General features: G+C 38.9%; 2 protein-coding genes across 2 annotated transcripts; one reads left to right on the top strand and one right to left on the bottom strand.

Moving 5' to 3' along the window:
• The first annotated feature begins 208 nt into the window (after positions 1-208).
• Positions 209-8,678, top strand: zgc:112980 (uncharacterized protein LOC503706 homolog). Its single transcript, XM_038285346.1, has 10 exons — positions 209-250; positions 336-467; positions 563-616; positions 3,511-3,737; positions 3,822-3,901; positions 5,624-5,713; positions 5,805-5,879; positions 5,952-6,056; positions 6,216-6,318; positions 8,258-8,678. The coding sequence occupies exons 1-10, from the start codon at positions 234-236 to the stop codon at positions 8,287-8,289; spliced, it is 915 nt and encodes a 304-aa protein (XP_038141274.1). The 5' UTR covers positions 209-233; the 3' UTR covers positions 8,290-8,678.
• Positions 8,679-9,502: 824 nt separating this feature from the next.
• On the bottom strand, positions 9,503-22,581 carry smcr8b (Smith-Magenis syndrome chromosome region, candidate 8b). The gene is made up of 6 exons (XM_038285360.1): positions 22,157-22,581; positions 19,790-20,202; positions 16,621-17,363; positions 14,509-14,922; positions 12,305-12,794; positions 9,503-10,184 (listed from the first exon to the last, which is right to left on the bottom strand). Exons 1-6 carry the CDS (start codon positions 22,340-22,342, stop codon positions 9,743-9,745), a joined length of 2,688 nt encoding a protein of 895 aa, XP_038141288.1. The 5' UTR covers positions 22,343-22,581; the 3' UTR covers positions 9,503-9,742.
• Positions 22,582-24,194: the final 1,613 nt, after the last annotated feature.

Raw genomic sequence — 24,194 nt, forward strand, 5'->3', positions numbered from 1 at the left:
ATACCTATTCACCAATGGTTACACAACACAAACTTGATAATACTGTATTAATATATGGTTAATAACTTTGTTTTTTTTCACTTGCCAATTTTTAAAGATTATTTTTCTGAAATGTTCTCTTCAGAGTGATATCATCAGTACAGACAATTATGGTGATGGCTGAGCTTACTCCATTGTTTGTGCAAAAACTTCAAGATTTTTTCCTGAACAAAGTATATATTCCAGCTGAGCTGATGACCTTAAAGAACAGGTGTGCATTCTTTTTTACTCCCTTGAGTTTAAAGATCAGAATCACTCCTATGCTCTGGACTTGACTCTGTATCCCCGTACCTCAGTCTCTGCATTCGATCCTGGAAAGATGCCCTGCTGTTGTCAGTGCTTAGGGGAAAGTGGGACGAGAAGGACGTCCTAACTGAAACCATCTCTGTGGTTCGGCTGAGAACTGAACTGCTTCAGCGTCAGGGAAGGTTAACACCTGTTCCTTCTCCAAGACATTTTAAAAATCTAACCTATAGCCAGCCTTTGTAGAGGAAATAAAATAACTTGTTTTTTAATGTTCCAGGTATACACAGTTATGTCGATATCTGCAAGTCGTCCACACTGATGACCCCACACTGTGAGTATAACAGACTGTCTGCATAAACATTACAAACCGCTTTGAGTGTTGACATGTCAGCTTTTGTTGTTGTTGGCACTTAATATAAAGATCAGTAGAAACTGAAATATTATTTTATTGCCGCAGTATAAACTCCGAATGTAAGCTTTTAGAAAAACTCAAGCTTCAGTTAGGTCACTTGTTTAGGGGGAATTATTGATTCTGTTTAACAAAAATAACCCACCGCTTCGAATAACTTTAAGATGAATTTGACACTTTCCAGTTGGTCCTTAAAATTTAAACATGTGGAATTATTACTTTCTGCTTCTTTTTGATGGAAATATTGGCTGGGCTCTCATAAATGCTCTTTAAAATAGGAAACTAGAAAACATTCCTTTTATTTAACATTGATCTGTCTTAGTCTCTATAAATTGGAAAATTGACTTAAAATTAACTTTTTTCTTAGGCCTACTTATGTATAGAATTAAAGCTGAAATAAAAGGCTGTAAACATCAGTAAAGTTGGCTGGATGGAGACCAAAGCTGGCTCTGTCACCATGCACAGTGAGCAGGATGATCCAAGGATGAAGATGAAGCTGTAGTCTTTGTCAGATGAGAATGTGACTGAGTTTTACTTAGAGATGAGGTAACAGACAAACCTCTTCAACATCACATCATCCCATTGCTGTGTGTAGTGACCTGCAATATTATTAACTCCTTTTGGCATTTTTCATATACCTTCCCTTACAGCATGGATTTTATTTTAAGTCTTTTGGGACCAGAGGCATTTAATTGATAGTGGTTAGGAAAATGAGGAGGGAGAGATAAACATTTGGGGATTCAAATCCAGGGGTGCGTTTTACAAAGCAGGTTAACTGAAAACTGACATCAGTGAAACTGAGTTTTCCATTTCACAAAGAGAGTTTACTCAACCTCTGTTTCGGTCACCGTAGTATCATTCTCCCCAGAATTAACCAGGTCAGGAACAGGTTTTGTTTAGTAAACTCAGAGTGTCCTCTGTCTCCACTCTACTTACAGCCGATCGATCACACAGTTTTAATTCCCGATTTTTTTTTTTCATGTCATAACTTTGTGCATAAAAAAAAAATAATAATAATCATCCACTAGGTCCCTTAGACACAGATTTTTTTTTTTAAACAAACACTGGATGTCCCTCTAACGAGGATGCTGATCACAAAATGATCTCACAGAGAATTAAATACTTATATGTAGAGGATTCTATGAGATTTATTTGTTTTTGGTTTCCATGTTTTACTTTCCAGGCCTTCACTGTTTTCAAGTCAGTATCACCAGTGACGTCTTCAGAGTCTGATCTTTGGACTGATATCATAACAGTGACATCCAGGAAGCATTGAGCTTATTGCTGACCAGAATATCTCAGCTTTATGATAGATTGAAAAAATGATTTTGTTCCTGAAAGCGTCTCCAGACAAGGAGTGGATTAAATATGGGCAAGAATGGTTGCTACAACTTATAGAGTTTCCTAATCTTTTGTTGATTATTTTTGTTGATTAAATTGGATCTTTATTAGAGATCTAGGCCTGTTTTTCTACCAAAGATGCCAAGAACCTTGTTAAAGTGCTTGAAAGAAAAAGAGCAAACGAAGGAAACCCTGAGTTGTTATATTTAGTAGGCGAAGGCATAAAGTAATGTCTGATTGGCTGAAGTGGATCTGGATTTGTTTTTACTCCACTCTTTGGTGTGCTTGACAAAGATATTGTCATGATTGGTTTAAGGATCTAAACCCACATGCAGAACACCACTGGAGACAGAGTAAAAGTTCAACAGAGTTTATTGAATGGTTTTCACACAATGACATGAACTGGTTCAGGAAACTGGTCCGGGCAGGATTCACTGACGTCTGCAGAGACGGATAGTTTGATTAGCCAAGTTATCAGATGATTTGTTGAGTTTTGATATTTTGAAAATACCTTGAAGAGGTTCAGGCTTTCCTTGTGTGAGAGGGGGAACCGGTTGGGTCCAGAGACTGTTGGTTCAGCAGAGTGCACAGCAGCAGCAGCGTCTAGCTTCTGGCTAGTGAGTGTCAGACCTTGGTTTGGGATTCCAGCTCTTCTCTGAGAGCAGCAGGAGGAATCCAGATTGAGATCTTCAGGTTTGGCTCTCTAGGGCAGGCAGGCAGGTAACAGGCTAAGCTCTTCCAGAGCTTCAGACTTGAGACGGGTTTCCTGTGAGCGAGAAGACAGAGGCAGATTAGAATCAGGTTTCTCTCTTGAGATAACTAAGATTCTTCAGGTAACAGAGGCTCAGGTTCGCTAACCAAACTTGGTCAACACTGCGGCGTTGAAGGAAGGTCTGGCAGCTGCTTAAGTAGGGAAGGTCTCCTGATGGGCTGACGAGCTCCAGGTGTGCTGGAGGGCTCCAGCCCAGGAGACCCACGGCGCACTCTGCTGGAGAAAGGTGGTACTTCTCCAGATCCCAACAGATATTTCATTTAGGAAAATGTTTTATAGAAACTGAATCTGACTCTGCTAGAGTTAACTCCTGCCTCAAACATTGGAAAAGAAAGTTAAATCAGTCCAAAAAACAGTTAAAAATGGAAATAACCCCAAGTTTGGAGCAGCGAAACAAGCAGCTTGTATGTTTGAAATATTAAAGACTTCATTCAAAATTTCCTAATCAGTGAATGGGGGATAATTTAAATACTATAAATAACATCAGATGGAGTTTTGCAATTGAATAGCTTCCTAAGTTTAATTATCTTACAAAGAGGGTTCTGCCAACTAAATCCCTAACTCATGAATTCCATTTCCGTTTTTCAGCTCTTTAGGCTTTATTTTGCTTTTCAAACCTCATTTGAAAAGTGTTTGAAGAATAAAAAGTTTTATGCTGATTAAGGAATGCTTTTTCTTTTCTTTTTTTTTTTGTTTCTTGCAGCCTTGAGCCGATCAAAGACCTCATTCCTTTCTTCTTGTGCAAGTTGGGACAATTTTCATCAGCTTTGACCAACCTCTTCCCTAAAACCGAAGTCCCCAACTCCCACCTCACTCCGACCACTTTTCTCCTTTATCTCCGGATATTTGAGACAGCATCGGCCCCAGACTTGGTAGTCATTAAGCCAGAGCACCTCTGCTATCCTGATGCATCCTGGGCACCAATCAAAGGTCAGATAGTGGTGATTTGCTTGGAACAAAACATGTTCTACTACTACTAAAAGAAGGTTTTAAACTCCTCTCTCTTCTGTGTAGATGCTGTGCCACTGACAATGAGGAAACTGATCGAATTTGGCCTCCAAGCCCAGAGATCCTCTGAGTCAGTCTACTCGGATGTAAGTGTCCCCTTCCTGTTTCAGACAAGTTTTAAACAAATTAGTAGTTTTATGACTGCAAGGTGCCAAGGTCCTTGCAAAACCAGCCCAAGATGAAGAGTTGTTTATTCTGAGATTCTTTGGTCCCCCCCCCCCCCCCCCCCCCCCCCCCCCCCCCCCCCCCCCCCCCCCCCCCTCCAAAAAATACGTAACTATGCATTATGACCAGATTTTTTTTATTTCTATTTATCTACCTAAAGGAGATTGGGTTCATTCATAGGAAACTTTCAGATCTCACTTATTTGTAGATGGGCCACACTAGTTCAATGTTTTTCATTACACTTAGAGAGACTTATTTTTTGACCCAACAAAATTCTTCTCTTTTCACTACATTAAAGCTACAGTGTGTAATAATTACAGGGATATACAGTCAGGAATGTAATATATTATACATAACTATGTTATTTATCATCATCTACAAGCTCAGCCTCTTAACCTTAATATTTGCGTTGCCTTAGAATTCGTTATTTATAATTACATAGGAGCGGGTCTCGCAGCCATGGAGGCTGACATCTTTGCGCTACGGCAGCGCAGAGCCAACAAACTAGTGATTGCGAGATCGCCCATTATGCTCGAAAGTAACTACAGCAAGTTGAGAGAGATGAACTGAAATCTATACCCTACACAGACTAATGAAATACTATCTGTAAAACGATCTATGTAAACAAACCTCATCACTTGAGGAGGTAGGTGATGCGGACGTCGTGGAAGACATTTTGTCCTGTAACGCTCGCCGTACTGTTGGGGGGGAGAAGCGGTGGGGGGGAGATGTTCATGTTGCTGCGGTCTGCAGTCTGGACGTTAGATGTCGCTGAAAATTACACACTGTAGCTTTAAAGGTATCATCATTAAAGGTATCATCAAGGATTTTCCAGAATTTTTGAAAAGTCCCGCCCTCTCCTTTTAAAAAAAGGAATGCACAATGCTGTACCCGCTCCCGAGAGGGAACACCTATTAAACACGTGCAAGAGCGTGCACAAGCCCATTTCTCCTCGCTTTACCAGCAGTGGTGCGAAATGGATTTCTCTAAATAGCATGCCAAACTTTACCTGTCCAGTAGAAAATTCATAACTAGGCCATCAGTGGGAAGCCTGACCTGTGCTTTTAGTGTACCTGATCATGTGAAAAAATCTCTGACAATCACTCTTAGTCTTTTTTCCCTCTTCTGATGCATTTCTCTTCTTCTAATACACTTCGTAGAAACTTTTTTTCTCATACGCCCCTCGGCCAATTTAAAAGAACCGCGGTGAGAAAGGCTTCAATGACTGGCTGAAACCATAGCTCACGATACACATATATGCCTGAAAGTGCGCATGCACAGAAACATATCATCCAGAATGATTGACAATTAGGATAACCACTTATTTTGATGATCCACCCAGAAAAAGAACATCCTCCCCTATATCTTTAAGATGAATGATATTCTGACTCATTAGTATTATGTGTAGGCTTCAGTGACTGCCAAGACTGAGATCTTGTTATAGATCTGTCAACAGATTATGCACAGGTGCTGGTCATATAATTACAATGTCATGAAATTATGATTTTGTTTTTTCTAATTCAGAAAGTGAAACCTGTATATTCATTTATTACACACAGACTGACTTTTATTTGTATTTGTCTTCTTAAACTAAGCAAACAAGCATGTTGGAGAGTTTGACTGTGTCTAATTTTCTCTCTAAGTCTCTGTGTTGGACCAGTTTACTGAAAGTCATCTGCGCACCCGGTGGCACACCAACTGCTTTACCAGCACCCACAAAGAGGTTTTTGAATGTAGGCTCTTCCATTTTAATAATCCTTTCATGATCTGCTGTCTATGGAAGCTTGTTGTTTTAATGCTTCTGTTCTGTTCTTGGGGGTCCAGAAAAAGCGAGCTCAGGTTTCAGCTGTGCTCAGTGAGATGTGTTCCGGAATACAAACTCGTCAGTCCTTTTTTGGAGTAAGTGTGCAATATGTCGTTATTTAACTGCATGTACAACTGGGGTAAACAATTGTGTGTTTTTGTTGACAGGGATACCCAAGTCAGGCCTTGTTGCTGTTGGTAATAGCAGCTTTAGCCACCCGAATTCAGCAGAGTTCTTTTGGTCCATCCATGCCTATAGTAAATACTTTGAAGGTAATTTTCTCATTAATGAGTGTTTCTGTTAACAAGCTGTTAATCTGGCCGATGCTCTGTGCAGTTTGTTAAAAGCTGTCCACTGATCATGTAAATGTACTGAAGTGTCTGAATTAACCATTGTGGTCTGAGGTTTTGTGCCTTTATCCTGTTTTGCAGGAAAACATGTGGGCCTTTCAGTGGCTGTGTGACAGTTTGGATGACGAGCATTTCAACTCATTCATTTTGGACATGGAGACGTCGATTGCATTGAGAGCATCAGGTATGAAAGCGTGCATCTGACACCCACTGCGATAACTATATATATAAATATCCATCTATATAAATACCCATGTAAACATCCTGTGCAATAACCCTGTATAATGATCGTACTATTAAAAAAAAGGCTGCTATATGTGGACGCACTTTATGTACTTTATATATATATGCTATGCACCTTTTTTCTTCCTTTTGCACATTCTTCTTATTTGACTATTTGAGCAGATGTAACGAGTACATTTCTCCACTGTGAGATCAATAAAGTTAATCAATCAATGCAGCCTCAATGAAGAGCCAGAGCCCTGCAAACCTAATCCTATTCTAGGCTTGACTTTAAAAAATATAAAACATATTTAAATCAAGAAGTTTAACTTTCAATCAGATAGTTGATTAAATAGAATACTAATTTAGTTAAAGGAAAAGTCTGGTCATATTCAGAATTTAAACTTCAGAAAGTATTTGAAATATGAAATTATTTACAATAAAAAAAAAAGGAAAAAAGAAATATGAATTTCTTTAAAAAGGTAAAACCAACAAAAATTATTACTTAGATGAAGTTAAGGGGTATTTATAGGTAAAGTTCGGTCATATTCAGAATTCAAACTTCTGAAAGTACTTTAAATATAAAATTATTACATACTGTTCCATAAATAATAAGTGTTTTTAATTAAGAGTCGTTTTCAGTTGAATGTGCTTAACGGGAGGCATCCATGTTTGTCAAAGAACACTACTGCCACCTATTGGTTTGTGATGTCACGGTGCGGTATCGGCTGTTGATCAAGTCCCAATGCTGTATCTGGTGTTTGTCACAACGCGCTATTATCCAAGTCATCTTGAAAACATCCTTCTTCGAAATGTTGGCTACATATTACGTGTTTTTTCTCTGGCCAGAAGTTTGATGGTAGATCCTCCCCTCTTCAAGTTGGCATTCCAACGACCATGACCGCATTAACTCGTCTGCTGAGGGTCATGAATCACCTAATGTACAACAACATCAGCTGCATTCATTAAATCACAGCAAACTTATTAGTTTTAGGTATAGATAATGATCCATTGATCATTCCTTGGTGACTTCTTTAAATCTGTTGACGAGTTCCCTCGCTACAGGAATAAGAAATAGAAAGGAAATAAATAAACCAAGGTTATTAACACCCACTAGTGGCAAAATACGGGAAGTGCAACAGCGAATCTCTCGAGGACCGTGTGAGTTTCTGTGGACATTTAGCTCTTTGAAGGACCATGACTCCCAGCGTGGTACCATGACAGAAAATGTCCCGTTCAATAAGTCCAGTTATTTAAGTTCTTCAATATTAAATGTTCCCCAGTCAGCTGAAAGTGAACAACAGCAGCTCAGTCCTAAAGAGAGAGATGGGTGACATTGAACCAGAGGTGTGTGAGTGGAGGATCAAGCATATAATCTAACCCTAACCCTCCCTAAGCTTCCTGTGAACTTCAGATTAGCTAAAGATTGATTCAAATGAAAAATTTGTGGAAAAGATTTTATGACAAAGCAGCTTCCTCCAGTTAGTTAAAGTGTATAGGAAGTTTATGGTGCTGTAAATCACTCCCCAGGTGGACTTTAGAGTTTTGGAGACACGTTCCAGTGATAAATCATGCTTCTTGGTCATGGATACTGGAGAGCTGATCCTCAGGAGTCGGTTTCAGCCTTTTAGCTCCAGTAAGATTTAATGCTTTAGCAAATCAGGGTTTTTAAAAACAAAATAGTTCAACCAATACAGAATATTGAGAAGCAGGCAAGGTTTTTGTTTTCACTGCGAGAAAAAGGAGTAAAAAAAAAAAAAGGATTTTGCTTTTAAATGAAATATTTTCGGTTGGATGAAAAAAAAAAATCATGGCTAATTTTTCTGAGGCAGCTTTTCAGTTTTAATCTTTTACGAAAAGTAGATTTTCCACTAACTATGTTCTTTTCTATTGATTTGCAGAGCAACGATTGCTCTCTAATTTCAGTCCCTGAGATGTCATCTGTGACCTTCCTGTCATCTGTAACAGGAAGGTCATCCCCATATTCAGCATCATGACTGGAAAGCTGACCAACCGATGCATTTTACATTTGAACCACCACGGTCAGTAGGGATGTGTATCGTGTGACATGTTGGAAAAACACCCCTCATGTTTACTGAACCGAACATTGGAGACCACACTAAAGAGTTATTTGCACTAAAACCACTGTTTTGCAGTTTTTTTCTTTATTTATTTCCCTGTATATAATAAAATGATTTTTTTTGTTTGTTTTTGGGAAACCTGGGGAACTGTACAAAAACACTGTTTTAAGACTATGATCTTTGAATGTTTTGCTTTATGATGTTAACAAATCACAAACACAATTTCTAATTTTTCCCACAATTAACACAAAAAAAGAAAGAATTTCTAACATAAGGAGAGACTTATACTGCAACCACTGATTAGGAGTTTGATCGTTGGTTTGTTTCTAACCCTGGATGATTTTGAAAAGCATCTGTTCATGCAGACTGAGTGCTTTTCAGATGATTTTCAGAAAGACTCATCTATTTTTAAACCTCGCCTTTTGGCACCAGGATCCTTGTTTTAATCCAGCCATTTCAATTGTTTTCTTTATTCTGATAAAGATTCCTGTCAGGTATTTGTAGCTCGTGGTATACACAGCCTGTTTTTCAGTGTAGTCCTGTTTCTCTGCCTGTGATGTGCTCTCTTCATCCTCTGACATGGAAACTGGCTTGGAGCTTGTCTGCCTGGCTGTGTGTTTCCTGGATGGGGCCGCCTTTTACTGTTGCATTTTTTGTATCTCTGCTTCTGTCTCCTTGAACAGCCGTCGGCCTCGGCAGATGGCCGCTCATACAGAGTCTGGTTCTGCTGGAGGTTTCTTCCTGTTAAAAGGGAAATTTTCCACTCCACGGTCGCTACAAGCACACTTAGTGTGAGGGATTGCCTTCGAGTCAATTAATCAATGCAGTCAGCTTCTTTTCTGTAGAAACCTTTGAATCAGTTTGAGTGTATGATTTGGTTGAATTGTCCCTGCAAAGTGCCTTCAGACGACATTTGTTGTGAATTGGCGCTATATAAATATACTGAATTTAATTAAATTGAGTCGAACCCAGAACCCTCTTGCTGTGAGGCGATGCTGCTAACCACCACAGCAATCTTAAACATTTCTTTTGATTATAATATATCTACAATCATGAGATTTGCAGTTCGTTGCATAGTTTTATTAGATCAAACCAACTTAAGTAACAGATCTGATCTGGTGGGTACTTCTAAAAGTGGAATTTTAGTCAACAAACAGCAGAAAAAAAAGGTAATGTGCACATACATATGTGTGCACATATATTTACAGCAGTTGGTGATTAGGCCTAAATCACTGAAACAAAGGCCCTCTGTTCACTAGAGGTACCAAAATAAAACCTCTTTTAAATTTTGTTCTGTTCCTCTGACTATGTTGGATACGAGTTTCTGTGAAGCTGCATTTCGCTGTAAGAAAACCTGAAAACCGTTGAGGTTCCAGTGTGGTGCTGCGCGATCAGGTCAGACAAAAAGTCCATCACTCTATAATCATTTTCACTGCTGCAGAATCCAGGCCGACATTGGAAATCATTTCCCATATCTATATGTCCTGCGGTGTTTTTTGGATGCCTAGAAGTGGGTATGAAGGTGTGCAGCAGCACCTGATTGGCAAGTGCAGTCAGACAGCTCTCCAGGTGCAGCAGATAGGTGAAGCCACGGCTGATGCTGCTATGAGGATCGGCCATAAAGCTGATGAGTGATCCAGAGTATGAAGGACAGCGAAGCGTTTTTTGATCAATGTCCAGCAGGGCAATGTAACGACTGAGCTGAGTCAGAGACTGAAGAATGGGAGATGATGTAGCAGAGGATGATCTGAAAAAGGAGCATAAGTTTACATTTATTAATGGAATGCCCCTTGAGATGTGCCATCTCGTTTTCGAGGGGTGCATTAAACAAAACACCAGTTACACAACAAAGTACTATAGAGACGGTATAAACACACATCAAGAATCGCACAGACAAAAACAAACTTGCTCCATAGCTTTTCAAACCCCTCCAAAACCCTTAAACTAAATTTAGGAAAAATAACAATATATATATATATATATATATATATATATATATATATATATATATATATATATATATATAAACCAAAAGAAACGACTATGCAATTTGTAGAAACATAACAAAATTAGATTATACACATTCCAAAGGATGAACTAAAAGTACAAGATATAAAAAATACAGTTACAAAGTAAAACAAATATAAAAAAAACTATTATTATTATTATCAAATAACAACAGTAACAATAACTATAATAATTTCAAATAAAAAAAGCAAACTGAAAGACATAGAGAAAGAGTTTTTATGTGTGCAAAAATGAGGATCTAAATAAACCAAACAATGTTAATGAGCGAATGAATAACAGTAAACTGTTCCAATCAGAGGGGGGTTTGAACTGAAAAACGGACAGCTAAAGTGAATGTATTTAAAGATAAATATAATCCAGTAATAATCGTGTTTTTTGGTGTTTTGTTTGGCTGCAACCAGTTGAGTGTAAGATCCAGTGTCATAACTATTTACTCATAGAGTGATTGTTTATCAGATGGAAAGTTGCCTCTAACTTCACTCATCTAAACTATTTCCTGAAGTATTTATCTGTTCACTTCCACACATGGATCCTCTGTTCCCACAAGATAAACTTCAACCCTTCTGTAAACATCTTTGACAAGGTTTAGGGGTGTATTTATAGTATATATAGATATAGAACCAGACTGTTTACAGGACAGTGAAGTTTCTCCACACCAAACTCTATATATACGCAGCCATGGAAGTGACTAGACATCCAAATCTATTGATCTGTTGGCCTGACACAATACTTTTGGTAATATATTATAGAAGATGTTCCCTGTGAAGAAAACCAGCAACATCAAAACTACATATGGTTTCAAAACACTAAAGTCAAGCTATTAAAGTAACCTAAACAGTTTGGGTATTTTATGGTGCACATTTGACTCTACTTGCTTTCAGTTAAACATATAGCATTTAAAATCCTAGTCCTTATTTTTAGGACCCTTTTAAGGACAGGTGCACAACTACATTACTGGTCTGATCTAGCCCTACAGTACAGTAGCCTGAGGCCTTCAGGTCAACATCTGCTTATGGTTCCTCAAATCTGTTTTGCATGAAGCTCTTCTTTTTCTTTATTAATTTATTTGATATATCAAATGGTCTGCCTCTGCATTGGATTTTCTTTTTAGATGCATGTTGATTAGACAGACCATTAAAGTCTTCAAAAATATGCTCTGAGGTCTTCCCAACAACCATGCTAAGGTTGTGATGATTTCACTCATTTTGGCCTTGTTTAAATCTCTCTAACAACTCAGAATTCCCCACAATGTGATAGACCAGTCAATCTTGATAACCAAACCATTTCCATATTTAGAAGGTTTACACTATGTTTTTTTTTATCATGTTATCCATACAAGTTATTAAATTAAGGAAAATTGCAGAACTTCCTGTACAGTCAGATCTTGTAATAATGTGTCCCACTGTTCTACACTAATTACCACTCGTTTAACGTCTTTATTGGGATGTTTGTTCTAATCATATGTTAGGATCATCTGACCGTCTGAGAGAAACAATCTCTGTGTGTCACTAAGCAGTCGAAAAACTATATCAACATATTAGCCTATATAATCAGATAGTAAGTGATGCTATAAGGTTTACTTTTAGCTTCACGGATCAGATGAGGGAAAAGTCTGAACAGAGTATTATTATTATTGTGTCAGTGTTACAGCCTTAAATCACGGATTGGGTGTCAGCAGTGCAGATGTACAGAATACATGCAGCTGTTATTTTCCAGTCACATCATGTCTTTCAAACAGACTAAAACAAAGCATGAAGGGGTGTTAAAGAGGAAGAAGGAATTAATACTCTTATTAAAGTAATGCAGAGCAATGTGCTGTTCAATTCACATCATTTTCACCTGTGTACTCCTATGAGCCTCCAGGTCAAAAGGTTGGCCATCTGAAGGGGCGTGGTCAAACTCCACATCACAGCACTTCCATCAGGACCAGGAGCTGGCAGGAAGAGCCTCAAGCCGTCCACCAGCTTCCTCACCAAGCTCTCATCTCCCCCGACGACGACCAAAGGCCGGCCGCTCAGCAGACAGAAGATGGCATGCTGGGAGAACGACAGTTGCTTGATCAGCCTGAGGGCTCGGAGGGCAGCCCTCCTCCTCCTTCTCTTCTTGTCCACGCGCGTCTTTGTTACATTAGCTGTAGTAGGAGACGGTGGCTCTGAGTTGCTGGTGAAGCTGGTGCAGTCGGACACTTCGTCCACACTGAGCAGCCTCAGAGGAGCACAGGGTGGAGAGCGCAGACCAACCTCCACCAGGGGGAAGGGAGGAGACGTTTTAAAATGGAGGTCAAGCATTGGCCTGGACTGCTTTGGCCTCACCTTCACGGTTTCTTCAGCTGCGTAGAAACAGATTTGTCACATTTCATAACTACAATAAAACTTGCAACCTTTCAGACAAACTATGAACAGAGTCAGAGAAATTAAAAACATTTCTAAACATTTTACCTTTTAAGAAGAAATAACATTACTCATCAAAACCTTTAAAATAATAACAAAAAGAATATATAAAAGCAACTATTGATGCTTAAGTAGTTTGATAATATTAGGTAGTTTAAGGTAGTTTTCTATATATATAGAAAAAAAGACACAAATGGCAAAGAACAAAAAAAAACAAAAAAGTAAAATCAAAAAGGTAACTAGACTGGTAACGACTGACACTGCGTCTGAAACCAACTAGTGAGGTAACACCTTTTTTTCACAGAGCCATCCAAAAAAAAAACCATACATATGTTTATTCTAACTAGTTTGCGGCATCTTTAATCCTACAGAGAAAACATCTCTCTTGCACGGGTCTATCTACGGTAGGTCTCCCAAGAAATACAGCATCATTGTAAGCCACCTGCAGCCTTTGCAAGCTTCTTTTTTATTATTTGAAATATGTGTTGTGTAAAGAGGTGCACAGAATGATTTAAACATTTTCAAATTATCTGCACAAGATCCAAACTTGCCTGCTAGTGCAGTTGCCTGATCATATAATGTTCTCTGTCGTCTATTTAGGTGCTCATTAACCTTTAAAAAAGTTGGTGACCTTTGGTCTATTCTAATCGGAAAATTTAGAATAACACTGTAACTACACTGGGAAACGGGCTTTTTATATTAGAAAGAGATTTATACTCAAAGAAGCAGTTTCTTACAGACTTTTTTTCTCTCTCCTATTAAATATGACTCATATATGATTTATCTGCAATGTTCAGTTTCTTCTGTCCCCAAACTGCAAATTTAACATTGATCTTTACACACAAACTAGACGACGAAAACCGAAACATTTTCTTTAATTCAGTGTCCTGTTCAGAGAGACCATTAAAATGATTGAAAGGAATGTCTGGCTGCCTGAAAGAAAATAGTTCAATAGGCTATTATTTCAGCTGTAAACAAGGGTGTAGGTTTGATCTCAGCTTTGGTAAGGACTCTATAGTTCTTAAGTTGAATTGTTCTGATGTCATTGGTCCTACTCATTATGCATGCTCCTATTTTTGTATCCTATTTTTTTATCAGGGCGCATTTCGTTTAAAGAGAAAACAGCATTTTTTTTGCTACATTTATACAACTTTAGTGGCTCGGAATAATGTAAAATTGGGACGACTTAACACTTTGAAAAGGGGTTACATATGAACTTACCAGTGACTAAGACAGAAGGTAAATATGTGCCTTTTTAACCAAATATAGTCTAAATATGTCTGTTGTATGTGTATTTATTATCAGGTGTTTTATTTTGAAGAAATAGAATTCTGCAGAGGTAAAACCCACTTTTATTTATCTATTTTTTTATCTGATATGCTGATATTCTCTGTATTGTAAAACTAAGCAAAAATTACATATTCAAGGGACTGCAAATAGATTTATTGTATTTACATGGACGCGGGAACTATAAGAGGAACTGACACTGAGCTTTAAAATATTAACTTCAATATACAAGTTGTGAGAAAAGAAGCGACTGTTGGTAGGGACATGTCCCCATGGTCCCTATGCAAACCTACGCCCATGACTGTAAACCTACAAATGAAGAAAATACGTTTTTGGACTAATCTCATGTCTTCATAATTATATTACCTGGAGGAAGTTTATGCATCTTTTCTGAAGTAGTGTCTTCATGGACTCTCTTATTCTTCTCTGTGAATGAATCTTCTTTGAGAAGCACGCCATTGCTGGTCTCTGTCTTTTCTAAAGGATCTTTTCTTCCACTATGTTCTTCCCTTCCCTTCTCTGAAGCTGGAAGGTTCATCTCTTTCTCCTCTCTCAGGATTTCATCTGACTTACATCCAACCTGTAATTCTCCTTCCTCTTCAAATCCGTTGCTCAAAGACTGATGCTCTGCTTCTTCCTCTGTGATGGCAGTGAGGTCTTCAGGGATGATGGATTCAGTGGTACTGAGTACTTCTATGCTGTCCTCACTGTTTGCACGTTTGGCGTAGGCTCGCACATGGAGACGCCGCAGACAAACATCTCCTGTTCCCGCTGGTGTATCTGTGAAAAAAACAACATAAGTTACTAATCTAATTATTGCACTATGGATAACATCAATAAAGCAACGATTAAAAATTTATGATTTGTGGCATTTTCATCAACCGCTACATGCTTAAAAGGGATAGCTTGAATTATTTTCAGATACGCTCGTCCACCCCTCAGCTGAGATATGAATACACAGATAATCAATTATTTTGTGACTAATCAAGCTCTATAAAAGATCCTGAAAGAAACTAACTCAAAACCCATCAAGCTGTTTATCTAATGCATGAAAAAATGCAGAAATTATGCTCCTAAAACTACAGGCTGGGTGTTTTCTTGCTGCAGCAGATGCCCTGAGAGAGAGAGAGAGAGACCGACGCTACCTAATGTCAGCCTTTCTGCTGATTCTTCTCTAAAATGTAGATTTTTAAAACAATCTAAATTACCTCTTTGGCCTTTTGAAGTTTTTCACGTAAAATGCTTAATAAGTGAAAAGAAATTCACTTTATGACGTGTAATCCAAGTGATTAGAACCACACAGTTTTGTACTCTTCATTCCAAAATCACAATCATTTAAAAAGGTTTTAAAGATGCTATCATTGTTTTAGCAAAATATGCAAACTGGCAATAAAAAAACAGCTGGATTTTTAAGGATGGATTCTCACAGCAGGATTTAAATCAACATTGAGTCAAACATCATATTATAGAAAGTTAACTGCAGATTATCTGTGTTGACAAGGGGAACAAATTGGTTAAAATGATGACTGATGAACAACTTAAAACATTTTGATGGATATTTAGCATTAAAGTTGTGTTGACCTCTAACAGGTGGTGAGTTACTTAGCTGAGGGACATTGAAGATCCCCAAATCCTAATAAAGCATGCTGTGGACAGTGAAGCTGAAGAAAGCAATGATAACATTTATCTATAAAAACTCTTGTTTACTTTTTTTTTTTTTTTCATCTGATTGGTTTTTGTACATGTTCATGTGCAACATCAGAATAGTCCCATATGGATTATTACAATGTCATTACCAGATGTGCTGCTTACTCTGTTCTTAATTGCTGCTTTAAATTATTATATTATTTTTAGTTCCTTGTTTCATTTTATCTATGTTATTTACAATTTATTGATTTATGCATATAATTGTCTATTTTTTATATCTTTCAATATAAATCTTATATAAACACTTATATGATATTTCTGCCCAACTGCCTTCACACTGGCTGTTACTGGCTGTAGAGTAGGAAAAAATACCTTTAAAAATTTTTAAATTAAACTACAATGCCTGAAACTAAAATTCAATATTTTCTCACGCTTTTCAGTTGTAAAAAAAAAAGAGGTATGTGTGTTTGGGGGAATGGAAGATTTTATATTGAATTTAAATCAAAACAGCCAACAAATCTGATAATCTATGTGTTGCAACCTTCCAAAGTGTGTTTGGTTTCTTTTACCAAATATTTGACTAGTTTTATATTTTAATTTTGAGATATGGATATGACAATATATTGAGCTTTGTTTAAAAAAATGTAATTAGGTGTTTAACTTGTTTCTTAAAGGCAGTAATTAGCTTGCTAATCATTTATTCAGTTGAATATTTTTTTTTGATAATTGGATAGGAAGACGTGGCTAACTAAATATTTTAACAGAATTTGAACCAGAAATCCATCATTAATGGGTTACACATCCTTATACAAGCACACATCAAGGACTTACCTCTGCTGTCAGACGCAACCGTCGCCTGTTGAGTCTGATACGACTTTTCAGTTCCAAGCACTTCAATGCTGTCGTTGCTGCTTATGCTCCCCATCAACTCTGTGGCTAAAGTGGGGTCAGGGGTCGCCCTCTCGCTTTCTCCTGCATCCATCTTTATGGATATCTCTTCCACACAGGAGAACGACTCCCCGCCATGCCTTCCTGATTGACCTTCCACAGCACCGCTCCTGCCCCCCGAGACTGCCTGCACCTCCTCCTCTTCCTCCTCTTCAGCATCCCAAGGGGAACACAGCTCAAAGAGGAAGTTTGTAAATTTCAGCCTTCTGGACAGAGACTGTGTGACACGAGACGTTAGCAGGACGCTCCTGTCACCACGCAGACAGTGCTCTGTGTCTGCGAGCTGGTTTTTCATCAGTGACAGGAAATAAAAGTTGCAGAGCTCCTCCAGTGGCTTAAGAAGCTGCTCAGACCTGCAGCAGGTGGAGTTGGGAAGGGAGGGAGGGGATGGCTCAGAAGGCAGGAAATTGGTCAGGTCTGCAAGGGAATCAGCTGGGTCATAAGGGAGGAAATCAGGTTGCTTGAGCTTCCTATTGGGGTAAGATGTAACCTGCCGAAGGAGGTCCCTGTGATTTGTGATTGAATGCTCTAAAGCTTCAAGCTCATCTGATTTCTCTTCTATTTCTGTGGATCTGTTCATCGTCTTCTGAAGATCTGTTTCCTGCAGCAGGGTCCATCGTCTGTACCTGGAGCAGTCAGACCGGATGTTTAGTCCAAGTTAACAGACATAGCAACAAAAAAGACACACTTTACGATTTGGTGAAGAACCCTGGGGAAGCTGCAAAGATCCTTGGCTGTTGTTCAAATGTCTGTTAAGATGACAACTACTATAGACACTATGGAGGAGTGGCCAGACTAAATCCTCTTTTGAAGAAAAGCCCTAAGAAGTAATATTTGGCATTTGCTCCAAGCCATGGAGGAACACAGATGAGACATAAATGAAACATTTAACCTACATACAAATTGCTACATGAGACAAAAAAGTATCACGGCACATCACTCAGAACACCCCATATGCCATGGTGGTGATAGGTATGCTGTGGGGATGCTTATCATGGAGAAAAGGACAGAGATGAATACAGGGTTGTTCTGGTAGAAAATCAAATAAAAGCTGTAAACGACTTGAAACTGGAGCAGAGGCTCCCCTCCCAGCAGAACAATTACTCTGAAATTAAAGCCAAAGTGACTAAGAACTAGGTTTAGATCAAAACATCTTCAAGTGTGAGAGTGGACCAGTCTGAGTCAAGATCCACATTTTTCTAAGCCTCCGTTGCCGCACGCATCAATACTTCTTTGATCTGTTTGTCTGCCTCTGTCTCAATTCAATTTAAATTCAGTTCATTTATATAGCACCATTTCACATAACATGTCATCTCAAGGCACTTTACAGAAAAAATTCAACCAGATTATACAGTCAGATTGGTTCACAGTTTTCTAAGGAATTACCAGCTGATTGCACCAAGCATGCATGTAGCGACAGTGGAGAGGAAAACTCCCTTTTAACAGGAAGAAAGCTCCAGCAGAGCCAGGCTCAATGTGAGCGTCCATCTGTTTAGACCAAGTGGGATTCAAGGAGACAGGAAAAGACATACAGAAAGAAGAGGAGATACAAAAGCCAACTGTCAACCAGCTCCACACGCATCCCCATCCAGGAAACACACAGCCAGGCAGACGAGTTCCAACCCGCAACTATGTCAGAGGATGAAAGAGAGCACATTCAGTTAGTCAGCCCTTTTCAGACTGGCCGAAAAACCAGTTTAAAACCGGGAACAATCGACTTTTAGTGGCAGTGGGAACAGCTCACTGACGCGTGTCTAACCGGGTCAAACAACTTGGCCAGAGACTCAGGTTAAAATCGCCTTGGCTCTGATCGGCATGCTGTGGGAACACCAGACCCGCTAAACTATGTGACACCATTGAACGCAACATACGGTAGTCTGTCTTCCAAGTCTTATCTAACAAGCCGAAACAACTCTGTTTACAGCTCTGGTGGGAGGGAATCACAGGGACGCAAGAGTGAAAGAGTAAAGCAGCCCTGGCTTCCTTACATGTCTCTCTTAATTTTTTACTTACAGAAGCCACGCAGCTTGCCAGCAAGGGGTTAGACCCAGATGTTTTTGCCAGTGGGAAGGGAGCCAAATTCCGATTGTTGGCAGGTTTGTAACTATGCTTGAAAAAACCGATTTAACGTGCCATTTTCAGTGGCGTAGAGGCTTATGAGAAAAAGAACTACACTGAATAACAGGCAGATCTCCAACATCTATAAACAAATATGTTGATGGCAGCAGCACAGCTGATATTTCTCTCCAGGATGAAGTCCCAGCCAAACAGGAACAGACCAGATCAAGCTACTATGATGAGAAAAAGCAGAGAGATCATAACATCAGAGACTAAACTAACAAATACTACATAATATGAGAACAGAGATAGAATGAAGAGGGGTGATGAAAAGGGGTCCCTATGTCCTCCAGCAGTCTAAGCCTATAGCAGCATAACTATAGAGATAGCTCAGGATAACCTCAGCCACTCTAACTATAGGCTTTATCTAAAAGGAACATTTTATGATTTGCCTTAAAAGTATACAGGGTGCCTGCCTCTCCACTGTGGCTGCATGTGAGCTCAGTGAGAGGGTTTGCTGCAGAGTCAGGCAAATGCAATGCAGGCAAATGTCTACTGTCACCACATATTCATCCCGGAGGAGCAATTCCTGCAAAGTTAATGACCTGATGCAAGCAGCTGGGATGTATATACGTATAAGCTGTATTGAATTGAAATTAAAAAATTATGTTCTCAGATGCACTCCATTCAGTCTAACTAAGCAGAAATGGAAAACCTTTTAGTTGTCATAGTACTTGTACAAAGCTATATACCCAAAAGCATTGGAGCTGTTATTGCAATTCTACATTGTACCAAATACAAGAAATAAAAAACACTTTTTTTCTCTGATTTTAAATAACTAGCGTTGGTATAACCTAGCATTAGTTTCAGTCTGCCCCTAAATGAATCTAGTGTTAACTTACTGGTTTAACAGAAATCCCGTTCTAAGCCAGCAAGATGGAGCAAATATGCTTCTTCTTTAATCAATGTAAACAAACAAACTAGAGGATCTTACTCAAGGTCCTGTAGTTTTCGTTGGAGCTCTGTGGAGAAAGCTTGTCTGTTTCCCGTCTTCAGGCTATCAGACGCCTGAGAAAAACGCTCCGACAGCTCGGAAAAATTCTCCATCAGCTTCATCTGGTCTGAACAGACATAGGCCATGCAAAAAGGTCGCACCATACCCCGAGCCTCCAGGTCATACAGGGTCAGGTGATGAACGTATGCAAAGGCATCCTCTGTTGAATCTCCAAGGATGACCCTGGAGTCCTCACTGAAGTTAAGTCGGGGTCCTGGAGAAGCAGGAGGGGTGTGGCCCGGGCCGGAAGCCTGGTAGTCCACCGACATGATGCGGACAGAGAAGTGATTGAGGTCGAAAGAGCCGACAACATTTGGGTCATTTGGTATCGTCAGGACAGGCTTTGGCCCAACCTGAAGAAAAGAAATGAATTTATATCCAATTTGCCATTTACAGTAACAGATATCTAGATTTACATTGACTCAACCATCTGGTACATTTCTGTGTGGATAACCTGGCTCATTTAGCTTTTTGTCATGTTTAACATATTCCCTTAACCAACTGGGCTAACACCAATCCAAATACTACTGTTGGGAAATATTCATAGAAACAGAAGAATTTTTGATTATTTTCTGATATTTATCGTTGCCATGCTTTGAGTGCATACCTAGAATAAAGAGTGATCTCTTTCTGTTCGTGTGAGGTCTAGTGTTGTGTGAGAGCGATGGCTTCTCTTTGGGACTGCTTCTTTATTCTATGAAAAGTTGCTTTAGAGCAGTTCTCTTTCAAGAGGACACACTTCCTGATAAAGTGCAGCCAAACCCACCTCAAATAACTGTAAACTGTTTCACAAGATAAATAAATAAATTAACTTCATAAAAACAATGATCATGACAGGAATAACAAAGGGTGCGCCGTAAGATTTGCTTTTTCAATCTGTAGGATAATTTTACCAATTGTAAAATATTTATGTAATAGTTGAACCATATTGATGCCATAGTAATATAGTTTCAGCTCTTCCAGGTGCTCTGTTCTCTCCCATCCATCTCAATGGAGCCTCAACATCCACTCTAAGCATGGTTGACCCCACATACTTCAACTCATCCACCATTTACTCCTCACTTACAAGCTTCCTCGGTCTCCTTCACAAACATTTATTCTGTCTTGCTTGTATTGATTTTTATCTCTGATCGTTATAAACCAACATTCCCTTTCCACTTAATATTCTTATAAAAAGGTCACAGTTGTGAATATTGGGTGTCCATTTGCACCACCCACCTTCTCACTGTCCTTTCACATGTTCTGACACACTTGACTTCTTTATGCAGCACCGCAGTTCCCTGTCTTGGCACCTAATGGTATATTTCCGTATGTTTTATTTTGATCCACAACTTGTCCTCATTGGCTGTAAATCAAAATCTCTTTCAGCTCTGTATACGACACCTCAGTGTCAGCCCTGTAACAAGCTTCGAGAACACCGAGGTCATGTCCTCGCTATTTTCCCTATTTTCTTTTTATTATTACTTTTTTTTTTATTCAAAGAAATGTCAAACTATATGATGAAAATTGCTCTGACTTTGATTGGTGTAAAGATCAGCATGCATTCTCATTTGTTTAAAAATAAAGTCCACAATCATATTATTGCAAATCATTTGATTCATTTAGTGGGCCATGCACATGAATGATGATGATGGTGACAATAATAATAGTGGTAATAATCTTCCAGTATTAATAACAACAATAATAATATAAAATAACAATGATTATAATGAATAGTAATAACACTCACTCACTCATACTCACTCAAGTACTCTAATTTTGTGAGTTTTGGAATTGTTATAATAAACATGTTCATATTCACCTCTTTGATGGGCAAGTGATTTAACTCTCTTTATTCACGTTTCCAAAATATATTTTAAAAAGTCAGCATATTGTTATGTTTTTTTGTCAAGTAAGATTTATCGCAATATTTCACCTCGGTAACTCACATTTAAACTTATACTATACTAATAAATGCTTACGATTATTTATTTATGTGATAATTGCAATACTGGTTTGTTTCATTTATTTATCTACTAATTTGCTGATCTTTCCATCTTTTTAGGCATTTTTCTACTTCATTCATTTTGTTTTTATTCATTAACTCTCTTTTTTATATAATTTCTACATTTTTTTTTCTTATTCGTGTATCATTTTCTGTTTCTATTTATTTACTAATCAGTAGTTTCTTTAGTAATCAATTAAATCACTTATTTATCTACATAGCCAATCGTTTATTTTTCTGTTTCCTTATTCCTCATTCATTTTTTAATAATAAATCAACAGGTAATCAATGTATTTTGGTGTCCCGCTATAGAAAGTACCCACCTGCTCTGAGAACTCAGCCACCAGGATAAAGTCCCGGTGAAAGTGCGCTGCTGTGCTCCAGGGGTTAGAAGGAGGCAGGAGCGGCACAGAAAACTCCTCAGGCAGATCCTGAAGCTCCGCTTCTTCTCCCTCCTCATCAAAGCCACTGCTGCCCGTGAAGGCCAGCAGGTCCGGTGACCCGATCATCCTCAGCCCATAGAGCCTGATGGAAACTTTCACCCAGCAGAGGAGGTGGAGCGGTCAGTCAGCGCTATGTCCCGCTCAGCTGCCTGGCAGTGAGTCAGCTGTTCCTGCTGGACCACATAATAACCAGAGACTTACAAACAAGCTGCGCGGTTATTTTCGGCAACGAGGACAGGCCAGACGCTGAAGCAAACGGAAACTCGGAGGAGGGTCCGTCTCGCTTTTCATTTCAGCTTCTGACTCGTAAAAACAAGCGGCGATATAAGGAACAGACAGAAAACTTTACGATGTGAAAACCAAGCTGAAGTCAGTGTCTGGTTTGGAGTGGCTCCTTCACATAAACAGTTATTGTAGCAGCATTCAAGACTAACATTGGTTGATCAGAGAAATCAGTCACTATATTATATTATATTATATTATATTATATTATATTATATTATATTATATTATATTATATTATATTATATTATATTATATTATATTATATTATATTATATTATATTATGCTCTTTCTGCCTGAAGTTTGCATGTTCTCCCTGAGCATTCATGGGTTCTCTCTGGGTACTCCGGCTTCCTCCCACAGTCCAAAAACATGACTGTTAGGTTAATTGGCTTCTCTAAATTCCCCTTAGGTGTTTGTGTGAATGGATGATTTTCCTGTTTGTCTCTTTGTTGCCCTGCGATGGACTGGCGACCTGTCCAGTGTGGACCCTGCCTCTTACCTGTAGGTGGAGATAGGCACCAGCATCCCTCGCAACCCTGATTTAGATATGCGTGACGGAAAATGGATGGAATAATATAATATAATCTCTGCACAACAAATGTATGATATCAGATTACTAACTACATAACATGACATCATATAATATGATACAATATAAAATAATATACTAATGTGAAATACGATAATATAAGGAAAGTGTTGGCCTAATGGATTAGAGCAGTACACTTCTGCTCTGAGACAGTGGCCGTAACCGGTTTGATCCCCACAGCCTCCAATCTGGGTTCTTGAGCAAACCCCCCGGGATAGGGTTAAGGTAAATTTCTCCAATGTAAGATCAATAAAGTTCAATTAGTTATAATATAAGTAAGAAGGTTGTTCTTCTCCCCCCACCATTTTCCCGAAAAGGGTCTGTAGAGAATGGCTTGTTGAATAGATAAAGTAATGTTAGATTAGTGAGCAACCCTGGGTTTTAGTTCTGTCCCTTTCTCCATGAAGTTTACAGTTTACTATTTCGTTCCTTATGTCACAGCCCAAAGCTCATCAGCATATGTAGATGAATGTGTAGGAGCATAGATCATCTGGTAAATTTAGAGCTTCACGTTTGACTTAGCTCTCTTTCCCACTGTCTGGCACAGTACCCACTATCAATCCCCAGCTCCTTTTTTCACTCATTTGTGAACAAGAACCCAAGAGACTTTTCAACTTAGGGCAGGACATCTTCTGCACTTTTCAGGCTCAATGCACTCATCCAAGTCGCTCCACAATCAGCTGCAAACTGCTCCAGCGAGAGCTGTAGATCACGGCCTGCTGAAGCCAACAGGACTATGTTATCTACAAAATGTAGTGACACAATCCTAAGGTCACCAAAATGGATCCCCATAATACCCTACCTGTTTCTAGAAAATCTGTCCATAAATGTTATGAACAGAATCAGTGACAAAGGGCAACCTTGGCAGAGTCCACTCACTGAGTCCGACTTACTGTTGGTGATGCGGACCAAGCTCTGACACTAATCATGCAGGGACATATTAGCTTTTATCAAAGGGCCTGGAACACAATTCTCTTGGAGTACCCCGACAGGATCTCCTGACGGACACAGTCCAAAGCACCTGGACCGCTTGGAAAAAACTC

This window comes from Cyprinodon tularosa, unplaced genomic scaffold (assembly GCF_016077235.1).
Source record: "Cyprinodon tularosa strain WSP-4 unplaced genomic scaffold, ASM1607723v1 ctg21, whole genome shotgun sequence".
NCBI lineage: Eukaryota > Metazoa > Chordata > Actinopteri > Cyprinodontiformes > Cyprinodontidae > Cyprinodon > Cyprinodon tularosa.